Source organism: Erythrolamprus reginae, chromosome 2, assembly GCF_031021105.1.
Source record: "Erythrolamprus reginae isolate rEryReg1 chromosome 2, rEryReg1.hap1, whole genome shotgun sequence".
NCBI lineage: Eukaryota > Metazoa > Chordata > Lepidosauria > Squamata > Dipsadidae > Erythrolamprus > Erythrolamprus reginae.
The window spans coordinates 231,982,780-231,998,225 of NC_091951.1; the positions used below are offsets into that span (position 1 = coordinate 231,982,780).

The 15,446-nt window shown below is 40.6% G+C and overlaps 1 protein-coding gene across 1 annotated transcript; it reads right to left on the minus strand.

Moving 5' to 3' along the window:
* Nucleotides 1–8,179: 8,179 nt before the first annotated feature.
* Nucleotides 8,180–14,285, minus strand: LOC139158861 (perilipin-2-like). Its single transcript, XM_070736205.1, has 3 exons — nucleotides 14,109–14,285; nucleotides 11,988–12,070; nucleotides 8,180–9,941 (listed from the first exon to the last, which is right to left on the minus strand). Exons 1-3 carry the CDS (start codon nucleotides 14,176–14,178, stop codon nucleotides 9,630–9,632), a joined length of 465 nt encoding a protein of 154 aa, XP_070592306.1. The 5' UTR covers nucleotides 14,179–14,285; the 3' UTR covers nucleotides 8,180–9,629.
* Between the last annotated feature and the right edge of the window lie 1,161 nt (nucleotides 14,286–15,446).

A 15,446-nucleotide genomic window follows, 5' to 3' on the forward strand; every position in this document is an offset into this window, starting at 1 on the left:
CATCACTACGTAGCGCAGTCTCCTGGAGTTCTGCATTCCCTGCAGGCTTTTCACAGCCAACTACCAACTCACCTCTGGAGGTGCCTGGAGCTGGTTCTTCCTCCTTCTGTTGCAGCTCCTGGGGAAGGAAGGAAAGGCTGTTATTAGTACCAGTTTGCTCTTTCTGTACTTGCCCTCTGCTCTTCCCACGTAGCATATTGGAGTCCTTCCTATCTGAGGGGCTCGTCTTCTGGCATTGTTTTGATGCTTTTCTTGGGGTTTTCTTACTAAGGATACTGGAGGAGGCTGCCATTTCCTTCTCCAGTAGACCACATTGTGCCAGCATCCCCCACTAGGACCTGTCTGATTGGGTGGCCCCGCACAGCATACCTCATTGCTTCATTGAGCTTCGCAAGGCAAGGCATTGATCCCTGAAGAGGGTAGAATACATATCTCTAATTCCTGGAGGAGGCGCTCCAAGCTGTCCGGGGTGTTTCCCTCCAGGCTGCCCAAATTCGCCGGACTGTCCTCTGGAGAATCCTGTGGACGACAATGATCGCATTCTAAATTACCAATCTCATTACTAGGAAGAATTGCCACAATAAAAATGACCATATTACCCAAATTTATATATTACTTCCAAACAATCCCAATTAAATTAGAAGGAACCTTTTTAAAAAAAATTAGACAAATTAATATCCAAATTTATATGGCAAAAAAAGAGACCAGAATTAGACTTAAATGGACACAAGATAGCCCTATGCAAGGCGGACTTGGCTTACCCGACTTCAAACTCTATTACCGAGCAGCAGCCCTAACATGGGTTAAAGAGTGGATGCAACTTCAAAATACGAGACTACTAGCTTTGGAAGGACATGATATCCAGTCCGGATGGCACAGTTTCATTTGGGACAGCAAATCTACTACACACTCATATTTTAAACACCATCTGATAAGGAAGTCATTAATAGACAACTGGAACTTAATTAGGAAGCAACATTATTTTAAAATACCACTATGGTTCTCAAGCATAGAAGCAATAATTTACCCAAACACTATAAGTCGACAAAAACTATTAAACTATTCACAGTTATTAAATAAAGACTAAAAATTAAAAACACGAACACAGCTAAATGAAGAAGGAATAAAAGTGGATTGGTGGTGTTATCACCAAATATCATCTAGATTCCATGTAGACATAAAGAAATATGGAATACAGAAAAACTACACTCCATTAGATAAAATCTTATTAGGGCCCCACAAGAAATCAATTGCAAACATTTACAAAATACTCCAAGAACACCAAAACGTGGAAGAAATAGTAAAAGGGAATATGATTGCTTGGGCAAAGAATATAGGTCACACAATACAATTGGACCAATGGGAAAAAATATGGCATACCAATTACAAAATCACAAAATCCACCGCATACAAAGAAAATGCAATAAAAATGTTTTATAGGTGGCATATGCCCCCTGAAAGGCTAGCAAAAATGTACACCAACCTCAAGCCTAACTGTTGGAAGTGTGGTGAGAAACAAGGTTCATATTTTCATATGTGGTGGACCTGCAGACAAGTTAAAGGAATCTGGCACAAACTTCAGAAATGGATAAAGGAAATAACTAAGATTGAACTAGAAATGAAACCTGAAATATTTTTGCTTGGCATTATTGAAAATCAGATGAATAAATAACATTATTACCTAATACAACATCTAATAACATCAACGAGAATAGCTATCGCACAATTTTGGAAGAATGAAAACATGTCAAATGAAAGGAATTTAATAAAAAAAAATGTTAGATTGTGCTGAAGCAGATAAACTAACAATGGAACTAAAAGAAAAAGAAAAAACAAAATACTACCAAATATGGGAAGAATTGTACATTTGGTTAAATAAAAGAACACCCCTTTATATTGCTGCGAGATAAAGTAACAACTTAAAGAACAATATTTTTTTTAAAAGTCAATATAGTTTTTTGCTTGGTTTATTTGATAAGAACTTACGACATAAGAATTCAACTATAACAACATACAACTCAAACCACTGGTCTTAACACCGCCAAGAATTTTTTTTTTAAAAAAAAGAGAGGACGCTGTCAACAGTCTCTACTACAGGAGAAGAGAAGAAATATATCTCTTGCTTGTTTTTTCTGTTCTCTGTATTTTATGTAAATGCACTGTTTGTCGTTATTGTCTTATTATATATACAGTGGTACCTCAGTACTCGACCACAATTCATTCCAAAAGTGTGGTCGAGAACCGATTTGGTCGAGTACCGAATTTATTTATCCCATAGGAAATAATGGAAATGGATTTAATTGGTTCCCAGCCCCTGTTAACTCTCTGAGAACCAATTAAATCTATTTTCTTTATTTCCAATGGGATAAATAAATTCGGTACTCCAAGCTGCAGGAAGGGTGGGGGCTGCTGCAATCCCAATGAACAAAATTTTCTCTGGCTGTTTGGTATCCGAATTTTTGTTCAGATACTGAAGCAAATTTTTGCCGAAAATTTTGTTTGTTATCCGATATGTACGAGAACCAAAGCGTTCGAGTACCGAGGTACCACTGTATGTAAATCAAAATTATTTTAAAAAATAAAAAAACGAATACATACCTCTAATTCCTGGATGAGGCGCTCCAAGCTGTCCGGGGTGTCTTCCTCCAGGCTGCCCAAATCGGCCAAACTGTCCTGAGAATCCTGTGGACGACAATAATCCCATTCTCCATTAAGGACACCAGTCCCTGCTGATTTGTGGCAAAGGAGCCATTGGCACCAGAGCTTGGGGGCATGTGTCTAACCTAAGTCCCTTCTCCCAAGGGCCGGGTGTCCCTCTGCTCCGCTGTCCAGAGCGCTCCAGCACAGCTCGGTCAGGTTAGGAGAACTAACTAGGGGGACTCCACCCCTCCCCAACTGAGAAGACTTTGTCTTACTTACCCAAGGGCTGGAGGATCCCAAAAATGAGGCCAGGTCCAGGCTGCTCCCTGACCCCATTTGAGCTGTCATCGAATCCAGCAAATGAAGATACGGAGGCTAAATCCTAAGCTTTCTGCGTCCCAGTAAGATTGAGAAAGGACAGGGTGCATCAGGCCCTATGGGCCAACAGCAAGCCTTAAGGTTAGGGCGATGCCTTCAGTCCTGATGGGAGGGGGAGAAAGCTTTTGCAAGCCTTAAGCTTAGAAGGATATCTACCATAATTACTCCCCCTCCCATCAGGAGTCAAGGCATCGCTGAAACCCTAACGCTAACCCTCTGCCCCCCTGCCAAAGGTTTCTTACCTCCGAGGGCTCTCGACGCCAGATGGTACAGGTCGTCTCTCCGGGGGAAGAAAACAAAGGGGACAAAGATCAAAAGCAGCCATGGCCCATTTTGCAAAAGTGACCATGTGGAGGCTCCCAGAGCCCTTCCAGCTGGCCTGCCAAGGGGTTTGGCCTGCCAGTGGGACTGCCCTGTGTCACCTGTCCTTTGACACAAGCAGCAGCAGCAGAAGCAGAGACGCCTCCCCTCTGCACGTTTTTTTACCTACCCTGAACCCTGGCTGTTTTGTCCATCTTGTGGCTCCTGAAATAAGAAGGCAAATATTATATCTATTGGCATAATTTCTTGGCAGGATGTCTGGGAGGGGGTCTTACCAGTGGCCTTACCAGTTCCTTAATAGAGGAGAGCCCTGGAGTCCACCTTCTGGGGATCTCCATCCTGGGGAGAGAACTAAGGGCCTGAGTCATTCTTCTGTTAGCCAAAGTAGAGGCAGAGGGTAGAGATGCCTCCCCTCTTGTAAACCTTAGTCCTAGCCACCTTCTTGGGGGCTTCAGAGTCCCTCGGATGAGAGGACACTCACCCCACGAAGGCCAGGTCCCTGCCAGACTTCAATGTATTTGGGGTCTTGGCAGCCCCAGCCATCGATACCTGCAAGTAAAAAAAAATCCAAAGAGCTCTTCTTCAGTTTTCTAGGCTGGCCAAGTTCCCCCCAGTGGGATTTCCACCCTTCCCCCACCCAGATTCGAGGAATGGCCACCCACTGGCCACGTTACAGAAGCGTACTTACCCCAGGAGGTGTCTCTTCTCCTCCTCTTCCTCCTCCTTCAGTCATGCCCAAAAGAAGAAGGTGGCATGTCAAAAACATCCATCTCTAGCTGAGCCTCTCCTTTCTCATCCTGGCCTGTCAGCCTGCCCATCTTTTTGCCCCTGATGGCCCCTCTGCACAGAAAGTCATTTTGGGGAGAGGATCTTACAGACTCTGCAGACCTCCAGCGGTGCCTAGGGATGGGCAGCAACCACTTTCAGCTGGAAAACTCCCTCATTGTCCAGGTTTACTGCCTTATAAATAAAGTACAGGCTGGAGTGGGAGCGCTGGAGGTGATTGCTTTTTTTCCACAGTTGTCCATGAGAGGCAGAGAATTGCAAAGCAACAGCCATCCCCCTCACAGGCCCATCCAAATGGAGATGCTGCCATTGTCCAAGTTTATTTCCCTCCTGACCCTCGCCTGCCACCGCCGCTCTCCTACAGCCGCTCATGGACAACTGCGCTCGGCGAGCCGCTGGGGATTTGGAAACACCAGGGATTTGGTGGCACCTTTTAAATAAAGTAAATAAAATCCTGATTTTCCTTTCTCTCGACTGCCCAGAGTGAATAAAACATTTCGCTTCTCAGGGTGCTGGGAGGAGGATTCTTCTCCCGCTGCTACTAATCCATTTGAACACTTTTAATTATTCAATTTTTTCTAGTTTTTTGTTACAATGCTTATAAACTCTTAGTTCTCGTTATAATCCATAGAACTATTTCTTTTTTTAATGGTAATTTCATTTAAGATTACAATTTTACAACAAAGTAACAAATCAATATGTTTTACAGAACTGAAGAAGTTTCCTTCAATCCTTACTGAAAGAAGTTACTAAGGACAAACTTTAAGGAATAAATAGCGAAAGAGTATTGAATTTTTGATTTTAAAAAGTTTCAAATGGCTATGGGTTCAGATAAATTTGAAATAACATTTTGGAGTTAATTATAAAGACCCATTCTCATAGGAAAATATAATTTTGAATTATTTAAAAAATAAAAAAATAAAAAAGTCTAAAATTTGGGCATTAAAGGAAAATAGATGAAATATTACAATTATAAAAAATCACTCACCCTCAAATTATAAATATAGAATGAAGCAAAATATTTTAACATTGCACATACTAAAAATATTTTGAACAATGAACCTAGAAATTAACTTTAAGAGTTTCTTCCTCTACAGATACACTACTTTGTAAATTGTTACTTTGTTGCAAATTGTAATCTTAAATGAAATTACCATTAAAAAAAGAAATAGTTCTACGGTTTATAATGAGAACTAAGAGTTTATAAGCATTGTAAGAAAAAAACTAGAAAAAATTGAATAATTAAAAGTGTTCAAATGGATTAGTAGCAATTCTTAAATATCTGATTGGCAAACAGATGGAAAAAAGTATAATTCAAAGATTCCTAACAACTGAAAAACCCTTAACTGGGTGCTGACTCTGGCTTCATCCTGACCATCTGCACCCTCACGCAATGTCCTTAGGACAGTGGTTCCCAACCTGTCTTTGACCATACCCCACCTAAGCATCTCTAAAATTGTGACCCCCCTGACAATCTGGTTCCCTTGGCAACAGGTAAACAATAGCCATTGTCTATGTCTACACAAGTAGGGCAGCTCACCTGGGTCTAGGGGAGGCCAGTGGCTGACTCTTTTGGTGACCTTTGGCCTCTGCATTTCCTGTGGGTAGTTGTCTGTTCGTGAACAACAGGGAAGTACCATCATTGTGGCACAAAGCACAGAGGGCATCATGGCATCCTAGGGCGGAATCGACTTTTAGTCCAACTCTCTCTCTCCACTTATATTATGAGTTATGGGGGCTGCGTATCCCTACATCTATGGTTACATAATTGCAATTAGATGCTCGGCAATTGCCTTACATTTGTCACTGTTTGCATCCTTCTGGAATCCATGTGATGCCTCGATTTAGGACTGCAACAACTTACAAATGTTCAATTGCAGTCTTAAGTTGAGGATTACTGTTATTGATAATGGGACTTCACATTAGAGAGATTCTGTACTGAAATACATTCACTGCCCTAATATATAGAGAGAGACAGTTCTTCTTTCCTCAGGAATGGACTTGGTAGTAGCAAATATATTCTATTTTAAATTTCCAAATATACACTAGGAACAAAATAAAAATAAAAATAGACACCCAGTTTAAAGTAACCAGTTTCCCAACTTGTACAAAATCAGATACAATGAAATATGAAAGCACACGCTTCACGGAAACTGAACAATTTCTGACTTTCTTTTAAATCCAATTTTGCATTTTTGGTTCTAAAATATCCATTGTATCATATCGCTATAGTTATTATTCTTCCTGTAATGGGAGAATTCAAAATATTGGAAACAGGATTAGGTAGACATAGGACAAGTAGTCATTAGGGTTCATTTAGAGTTCATTTAGTGACTGCTGAAAGTTACAATGGCACTGAAAATAGGAACTTATGACCACTTTTCAAACTTATGACCTTTGTATCAATCCCTTGATCATGTAATCAAATTGAGATGTTTGGCAATTGGTTCATACTTATGACCACTGCTGTCTCCCAAGTTCATATAAAGCCCTTCATGGCATAGGAGCAGATTATCTCCGAGACCGCCTTCTGCCGCACGATTCCCAGCGACCGGTGAGATCCCACAGAGTTGGCCTCCTTAGGATCCCGTTAACCAAACCATGTCGGCTGGTGGGACCTAGGGGAAGAGTCTTCTCTGTGGGAGCCCCGACCCTCTAGAATCAGCTCCCCCCAGAGATTCTCACTGCCTCCACCCTCCTTGCCTTCCAAAAGAGCTTAAAAACTCATCTTTGCTGCCAGGCTTGGGACATTTACATCTTCCCCCTGATCAATGAATGTTTCAAGTATGAGTGTTGAATAATTGGTTTGATAGGTTTTACTTTCTTTTAATAGAATTTGGGGAAATCTGAGCTATACAGTGATCTCTCGATTAGCGCAGGGGTTACGTTCCAAGACCTCCCGCGCTAATCGATTTCCGCGTTATAGTGGTGCGGAAGTAAAAAACACCATCTACGCATGCGCACCATTTTTTTCATGGCCGCACATGCGCAGATGGTGGAGTTTGCGTGTGGGCGGCGGGGAAGACCAAGGGAAGGTTCCTTCAGCCGCCCAACAGCTGATCTGCTCCGCAGCGCGGAAGCAGCGAGGAGCCGAAGATGGGGTAAAGGCAAAGGGGAAACCCCATCTTCAGCTCCTCGCTGCTGCCGCGCTGCGGAGCGGATCAGGTGTTGGGCGGCTGAAGGAACTTTCCCTTGGTCTTCCCGCCGCCCAGGCAAAGGGGAAACCCCAAGATCGCTTGCCGCTTGCCGCTTGCCGTATTGCAGCTTGGAGCCTTGCTTCGCCTCCTTCGCTGCAATACGGCAAGCGGCAAGCGATCTTGGGGTTTCCCCTTTGCCTGGGCGGCGCTGGGGCCATGCGGAGCCGCTCATCTAGGGGGGCGTGGACCGGCAAGGTGCCCTCCGCTCTCTCTCTTTCTCTCCCTGTTACCGGTGTGCTATAAGAGAGAGAAAGAGAGAGAAAGGAGGGCGACTTGCCAGTCCACGCCCCCCTGGATGAACAGCCTCGCATGGCCCCAGCGCCGGGCTCCGCTGTTGCCTCCGCCCCCATTCGGCTCTGCAGCTGAGAGGCCTTCCCGGCAGAGCCCTCCCCAACAGCTCCCGCCGCCAGCGCAAAAAAGAAAAGAAAAAAAAATCCCCAAAAGAGGCAGGCACAAAGCGGGGGCACAAGGGGAGCTGCCCGGCAGAGGTTGCTTTTTTTCTTCTCGTGGGCAAGTGGAGGGGAGGAGAGAGAAGGGAGGAAGAGAGTGTGAGAGAGGAAGAAAGAGAGAGAGAAATGATAGAAAAAAGGGGAGAAAAAAAGAGAAATGAGAAAATGATTGAAGCATAGTGACAGGAAAGAAAGAGAAAGAGACAGAGAAGTGACTCTTGGTGATGACATATGACGTCATCGGGTGGGAAAAACCGTGGTATAGCAAAAAAACCGTGGAGTATTTTTTAATTAATATTTTGTGAAAAACCGTGTTGTAGCGTTTCGCACTAATCGAGACCGTGCTAATCGAGGGATCACTGTACTTCGAATAACTAAAAAAAACCACATTTCAATTCCTCTCCCTCATTGTTAATAATATTTAATTGAGGAAGTGAGGGGATTATTTTAGCACATGTGCTACAATTTGGTGAGGAACCACAAAAAGAGATCAGCTTTGGCCCAGACTCCTTTTCACAGTCCTCCCTTCCCCAGCACTACACTATTATTACATTTTAGTGTAGTGAACTTAACCTTCCTGCCGTGTAAAAATAAGATCCATAGGCTTTGTGAAACTGTTCAGTTAGATTTTGTGAAAGAGGGCAAGATGGTAAAATACAACCCTTTTGGTGGAGATGGGTAGGTATGTACATTTGATCAATAAACTGATCTGTACCAGGCTCCCTATCAATCATCTGCCACACTTTAGGACAGTGTTGCTCAACCTCAGAATTTTTAAGATGTGTGGTCTCTAACTCCCAGAATTCTGTGGGATGCTGGCTAGGGAATTCTGGGAAATGTAGTCCACAATCGGAAAAATTGCTGAGATTAAGAAACACTGCTTTAGAATGTTTTTCGTAAAGTCAGAGAATTAATTTCATAAGCCCGATAAGCGTGTACTTTTGTTTGCTAAAATGTGACCCAATTTTTTAAAAAGTAAAGCATTTCATTTTTGGTGACCTTACACCAAAATTGAATGGGCAATGAGTGATAGTGATGACTTGTTATGGCCTTGAACTTTTTAGACTGGGGGTTAGAAATGCCCATGCCTTTCATTTAGGTTAGGTGACAATAAGTTTTCCAAAGTCTCCATAACAGAGGAGAAAAAACAGGTACTCTTTTCACTTAAGTCTTCAACCTAACCTTTGCATCGGTCTTAAAATCAGCTGTAGCAAGGAGGATCAGCTGGAAAGAGGATGGATAGAGGGATTTGGAAGAAATGGGCTTAGGTTAAGTCATGGATGATTGAATATGGTTTGTTGAATAAGCCACAAATACTGGCTCATCATATCAGTTGGGTCTTTCAGATTTCACATCACTCACTGACCAGCAAGAGCTCTCTAGGCAAGAGATTTTCAGAATTAACAGCACTCAATTTTAACAAAAATGAACTATAAAATATTAGATTTCGTGGTTTTTAAAAATAACTAATCTAATCTGTTTAGCATACCTAAGTCCTTGGAGAAGGGCGGCATACAAGTCTAATAAATAATCATAACAATAACAATAACAATAATAATACCTCCCAATGCTTACTTCTGACATATTTTCAATATTGTATATCTTTACTAGGCCAGCAAATGCATTCTTGGTCTACTTTTTCTAGCTAATGACTTTCAGATGTTTTAAACTTTACTCAAATGAATAAGTTTTTAAAACTGAATGAATGAAAGAAGAAATACTGTTAGTTGGTTAACTATCTCAGCTATTGTATACATTTGGATTAAAAAATTAACTGTTTTACAGTTTTAGAATTATATGCCATCCAGAGTCACTTGGCAGAGATAGATAGCTGTAGAAATAAAAGAAGTAAATAAATTTACAGGTTAAACTTATTAAAAATGTGGATAATCAAGAGAGGGAACCGCATAGTCTTACAAAATTCCTCATCCGTGATTGGCAGAAAGTGCTCTAATAAGTCATCCGATTTGAAGATAATCTTGTCAACACTACTGGCCATCATCTGTGCCATGTCGATATCCATAATGGTGTCCACAGCACCCCTCGCTGAACACAACGTTACTTCCACGCTCTCCGCGGCAGCTTCGATGCTTATATCTAGCATGGTATCCATAATGTCCTTTACTTCAGTTAATTTGGTATAAATAGATTCAATGGCATTTGTCATGATCTGGCAGTGAGAATCCAAAAAGAGAAGAATGAAGAAAATTGACAGAATTAAGCACCAGCGCATATATACTGTATCTTCCTCTCTAAATTTGGGTTACTGTGTTCCCCCAAAGTAAGACCCTGTCTTATATCGTTTTGAACCCTGAAATAAGCGTTTGGCCTTATTGCCAATGGCTTAAAAGCCCGACTATCAGGGGATGTCTTATTTTGGGGGAAACAGGGTATGTGTCATTTTTGCATCCAATTTGAATTTTATTTCAGTTTGCTTTTAGTGCAGCAATTACGTTTAAAAAACAACAACAACAAATATACAGATAGTCCTCAACCTACAACCACAATTGAGCCCAAATTTCCATCATCTAAGCAAGGCAGTTAAGCGAGTTTTATCCCATTTTACATCTTTTGCCATAAAAGTTAAGCAAATTATGTAGTTGTTTAGTGAAACTGACAATGACATTGTCATATGTCAGCTGGTAAGATTAGAAATTGTGATCACACAAGACACAGACAGTGCAACTGTCATCTATACATGCCAATTGCCAAGCACCCAAATTTTGATCATGCAACCATGGGGATGTTGTAATGGTCATTAATTGTGAAAACCTCTTAAGCTACTTTTTCAGTGCCGTTATTAACTTGGAATGGGCACTAAATGAATGGTTGTTAAGTAGAGGACTATATGTGCACAAACCAAATTGATTAGTATGTTCTAGGAATACTGAGCAATGGGTCAGGGTAAGAAATGAAACAAAGATTCCCAAGAAAAAACTTTTATTTATGAAAATACCCGCAAAGCCAGTCAAATGGTTTATAAATCTGGAACTCAATTACCCTGCTAATAGGAATAATGATGATGCTGAACCTAGGGAGCGCATGTCAAATATGGCATGTTTTGGGTAACACACCAGTGTTTACCAACACCTAACAATTATTCTCAAAAGCACATGCTGTTCTCATGCAATTATCTGACATCTTGGGAGCTGCATGAGAATGGGGGTATGTGTGCGTTGCCATGTAGCCTCTGGAGGTTGTGCGAGGGGGCCACGCTCTTGCACAATCTCTGGAGGCTCTAAAAATCAGGCAAGTATCAGATAGTTTTCAGAAGCCACAGAACCTACACAAAAAAAGAATGTGAGGCCTCGTGTGATCTGGAGCTGCCTCAGATAGGCTGCAGAAAAAACACCACCTGAAGGTAAATGACATGGCAGATTCTGAGGAATCGCACAATTGTTTGATACTTTTCAAAATATGTAAAAAATTCTTTCTCATGTGTTTTTGTGTGACACACACACGTAAGAGTCCCCCTCTGAGGGAGGGAGGCAATTCAGAAATGTGAATAAATAAAATAAAAACGTTAACTGTTTTCCAAAATTTTGACAGGCCAAGCCCAAACGTTTTACCCTCACATAGACCCTACTAAACATAAGGGGCTGTTTTACATTTTTTATAAAAAAGGCAAAAAAAGCATTTTAAAATGTTTGCTGGAGGAATCCTACTAGTCCAAAAATTTGGAAGGTGAAATATTTAAAGGAGAAAATAAAATGTCTTTTTTTCCCACCCATAGGAAGAAAAGGCTGGTTGGCATTTCAGCATGACCTGGTTGGTTCAGCACCTGCTGATAACAGCTATGTCTGAAATCCATTCTCATGAAGTTGATCACTTATCTCTTATACTGACTATAGTAGAGAGAGAAAGAGAATTTGTGGTCTTCTAAGTCTTGCTGAATTACAGTGCCCTGCATCCTTCACATTCCCTGTCCTAAGGACGTTGGGAGTTTGAAATTCAATGAAATGTAAAATGTCACATTTTGGTTACATGAATCTACACAGATAGATATGATATTTATATTTATGATATTTATATTTATTTACTTACTTACTTATTCCAAAACGGAGTCAGAGCTGCTAACACGTAAGATAAATACAACAATAGTAAAATAGGGAAATAGAACAATCAGATTAAAATCAATAATTTAATAAAACAATATCCTAAAAGAACCATGCATACACTGCAGTCAATCTAATATTATGGAAGGTCAAGTGATTACCTGGTCCACCGTCTGTTGCATAATAGGATATTTGTGTTGTAGCCTGTAAAGATTCCTACAGGCAAACATATTTGCAAAAGAAACTGTAAACAGTAAAGATGAAAAAAAGATTTGATTACTTAAAAGATTCCCAGTTATGTTCAACAACTGGATTCTAGTTGCATTTGGTTTTTATGCTACTTAGAATTTACAAAATGCGATATTGTTTTATGCTGCAGTGTAATGATAAAGGAAAGTAATCACATAAAGGTGGGATTGCAATGCTATGCACTCATTTAGGTAAAGGGTGGGTTCTAACTTACCTCGTTGCCATTCGCTTCCTCCTGCGCCATGTGGGCGTGTGCGCGCAAAGCGCAGGGGCCCAAAATTTGCAAAATATTTTTTATAAAAAACCAAAAACAAGATGGCGGCTCATGCGCAGTGCCGGAAACTTGGCTTCTGCGGAAAGCAATAGACATCACAATCTCTGGAACGTTTTAATTTTTAAAAATTGTACTAAGCTACAGTAATTCATCTGTTTTGTCCATGGTCTTGTAATAGGTCTGTATTGTTCTTCACACCCACCCACCCCGGAACTTTAATCCCAGAGAGTAGAAAGTAGGGAACTCAGTCTCAGAAAAGTTCTGGTTCCTCTTGGATTTTGAGATACCGTAAATTGCAAGATACACATGAAAGGGGAGAATTTTGTTAATCAGTAATAGAAGATTCTCTCCCCTCTCCCGCCCACTCTCAATTAATAAAGATCAGAAACTACCGTATATACTCGAGTATAAGCCGACCCGAGTATAAGCCGAGGCACCAATTTTTGCCACAAAAACTGGGAAAACGTATTGACCCGAGTATAAGCTGAAGTTAGAAAATGCAGTGGCTACTGGTAACTTATAAAAATGGAAAACAATAAAATTACATTAATTGAGACATGTTTTAGAATATTTATTTTAAAGAAAACCAGTAAACTAGCTCTGTAAATTTAAAAGAGGGTAAGCAAATTAACAATATTAACAATAAATTAAAAAGTAAAAAAAGTAGCTCGATCAGCAACAAAGCTAAAACCTAAGAGTTAAAATCCTTCAAAACTGGATTCCTTCTCATCATTAATTGGATTTACATTATTGTTCTGTTTTTATATATGCTGTGAGCCACCCTGAGTCCTTGGAGAGGGATTGCATACAAATCCAATTAAATAAATAAACAAACAAACAAACAAATTAATAAGTGTATCCAAAGAAGACCTTCAGCATTAGCTGCTGTGAGGTTATCAGCATAGAAAACCAGATAGATAGATAGATAGATAGATAGATAGATAGATAGATAGATAGATAGATAGATAGATAGATATAGATAGAAAGATAGATAGACAGACAGACAGATAGAAAAATAGATAGATAGATAGATAGATAGATAGATAGATAGATAGATAGATAGATAGAAAAATAGATAGATAGATAGATAGATAGATAGATAGATAGATAGAAATAGATACAGATAGATACAGATACACACACAAACACACACACACACACACACACACACACACGACCTCACCGGCTTCCCATTGCTTTTCCCCTCTCTCGGTTGGAGCAAATGGCTGCCTCGTTTGCTTGAGCCAGGGAGAGGAACTACGGCGTGCGAGAGTGGACAAAAGCTGGTGCCTCCTCGCTCTGGCTCAAGCAATGGCGCCCTCGTGTGGTGACTTTGTCAATGACCTGAGTATACTCGAGTATACTGTATACGGTATATTGCAAACAAAGACCAGGCACTATTCAAAGATGTCTCCGTGGTCATGTGGCTGGCATGACTAAACACCAGAGGCACACTGTTACCTTCCCACGAAAAGTGGTCCCTATTTTTCTACTTGCATTTTTTATATGCTTTCAAAGTGCTAGGTTGGCAGAAGCTGGGACAAGTAACAGGAGCTCATCCTATTATGCGGTACTAGGGATTCGAACCGCTGAACTGCTGACCTTTCGATCGACAAGCTCAGTGTCTTAGCCACTGAGCCACCGCATCCCTACTGACAATCTCAAAAACCATACATTGGAAAACCAAGCCAAAAAGATGAAGAATGACATGGCAAAGAATAGTTTGGAGTGAGCCTACCAGCTATGACCAATTACTTACGTTGAGGTTCAAATATGTGGAGAAGAGGCTCTGTGCTTCTTGCAATACTCTTCACATCCGTCTCTGCCATCTCAAAGACTGCTTGGATAGCTGGATGAGACTGCTTGGCAAAAGTATAGGGAGACAAAACCCACTCATAAGTAGAACCGATTAATGGCACATCACCAAACCTTTGGATGGACACTAAGAAATAAGATACCATAGAGTCACCATCTTGCTGGATTGCAGAACAGCTCTACCTTGCTGAACTGCAGTTAGATCATATTTTCAATGAAGTTACGATTCATGCTGGTATGTAAAACTGAATAAATAGTAAACCGATACTGTTGAACTTTAGTTTCTCAGCACATTATTGTGAGCTTAAAAACAGTACAGTGTAAGAATGTACACTGCTCAAAAAAATAAAGGGAACACTCAAACAAAACACCCAAGATCTGAATGAATGAAAAATTCTCACTGAACACTTTGCTGTGTACAAAGTTGAATGTGCACAACAGCATGTGAAATGGATTGTCAATCAGTGTTGCTTCCTAAGTGGACAGTTTGATTTCACAGAAGTTTGCTTTACTTGGAGTTATATTGTGTTATTTAAGCGTTCCCTTTATTTTTTTTGAGCAGTGTATTTAAGGAGTACAAAAGTTTTCCTCAGCATGTTAAGTCCTTTGATAGTTTTACTGTGATAAAACTAGGAGCCTATGGGCCTGCAGATCTTTATAAATCTATGAAATAGATTAGAAAATCCATGCTGGGTTCTATCCTTGTTACAGTTTGATCCTTAAATGGTATCCTGGCTTCTTCCAGTATTGGTCACTTACCTGGTGATCATCTACAATTCTTGTAGGGATTAACTCTGCTCCAGGAGAAGACATGATGATGATAATAATGAGAACAAGCGGGCAGCACTATAGAGAGACAAGATCCCATGCAGTCACCACAGTAATATATCAAATTACATTACACACAATTTTAGCAGCTTTTGCAGGAGGAGGGAGGCCAATTAAATAAGCAAACAAATAAACCCTACTCTATCTCTATACCTCTAATTAAGCAGTATTTATTCCAAACCTGATCTATTTTCACCACAAGAACATCTGGAGATCTCAGATTTAGCTTCAGCTTTAGCGGTGAGGTCAAAAGATTCCTCACCACTAATATTTGATTCCATACTTACTGTATGTGATTTGTTTGCTTACTGTAATGTGATTTGTTTGCTTTGGGCTGATCTTTATTCTTGCACTTTTGCCAACTAGCTGTGTTTGTACAAATTATTCAGGTTTTGATTCTTATTATTTACAAGTCAATAGCTCGGGTGTTTTCGACCAAAGACTTACACCCTCA

Excerpts from the sequence above, each read along its gene's own strand:
- LOC139158861 (XM_070736205.1), bottom strand. The coding sequence starts at position 14,178 with ATGGCAGAGACGGATGTGAAGAGTATTGCAAGAAGCACAGAGCCTCTT. Across the intron at positions 12,071-14,108 it reads CCACATATTTGAACCTCAAC|TTTCTTTTGCAAATATGTTT; the intron begins GTAAGTAATTGG and ends TACTGTTTACAG. Across the intron at positions 9,942-11,987 it reads TGCAACAGACGGTGGACCAG|ATCATGACAAATGCCATTGA; the intron begins GTAATCACTTGA and ends TCTCACTGCCAG.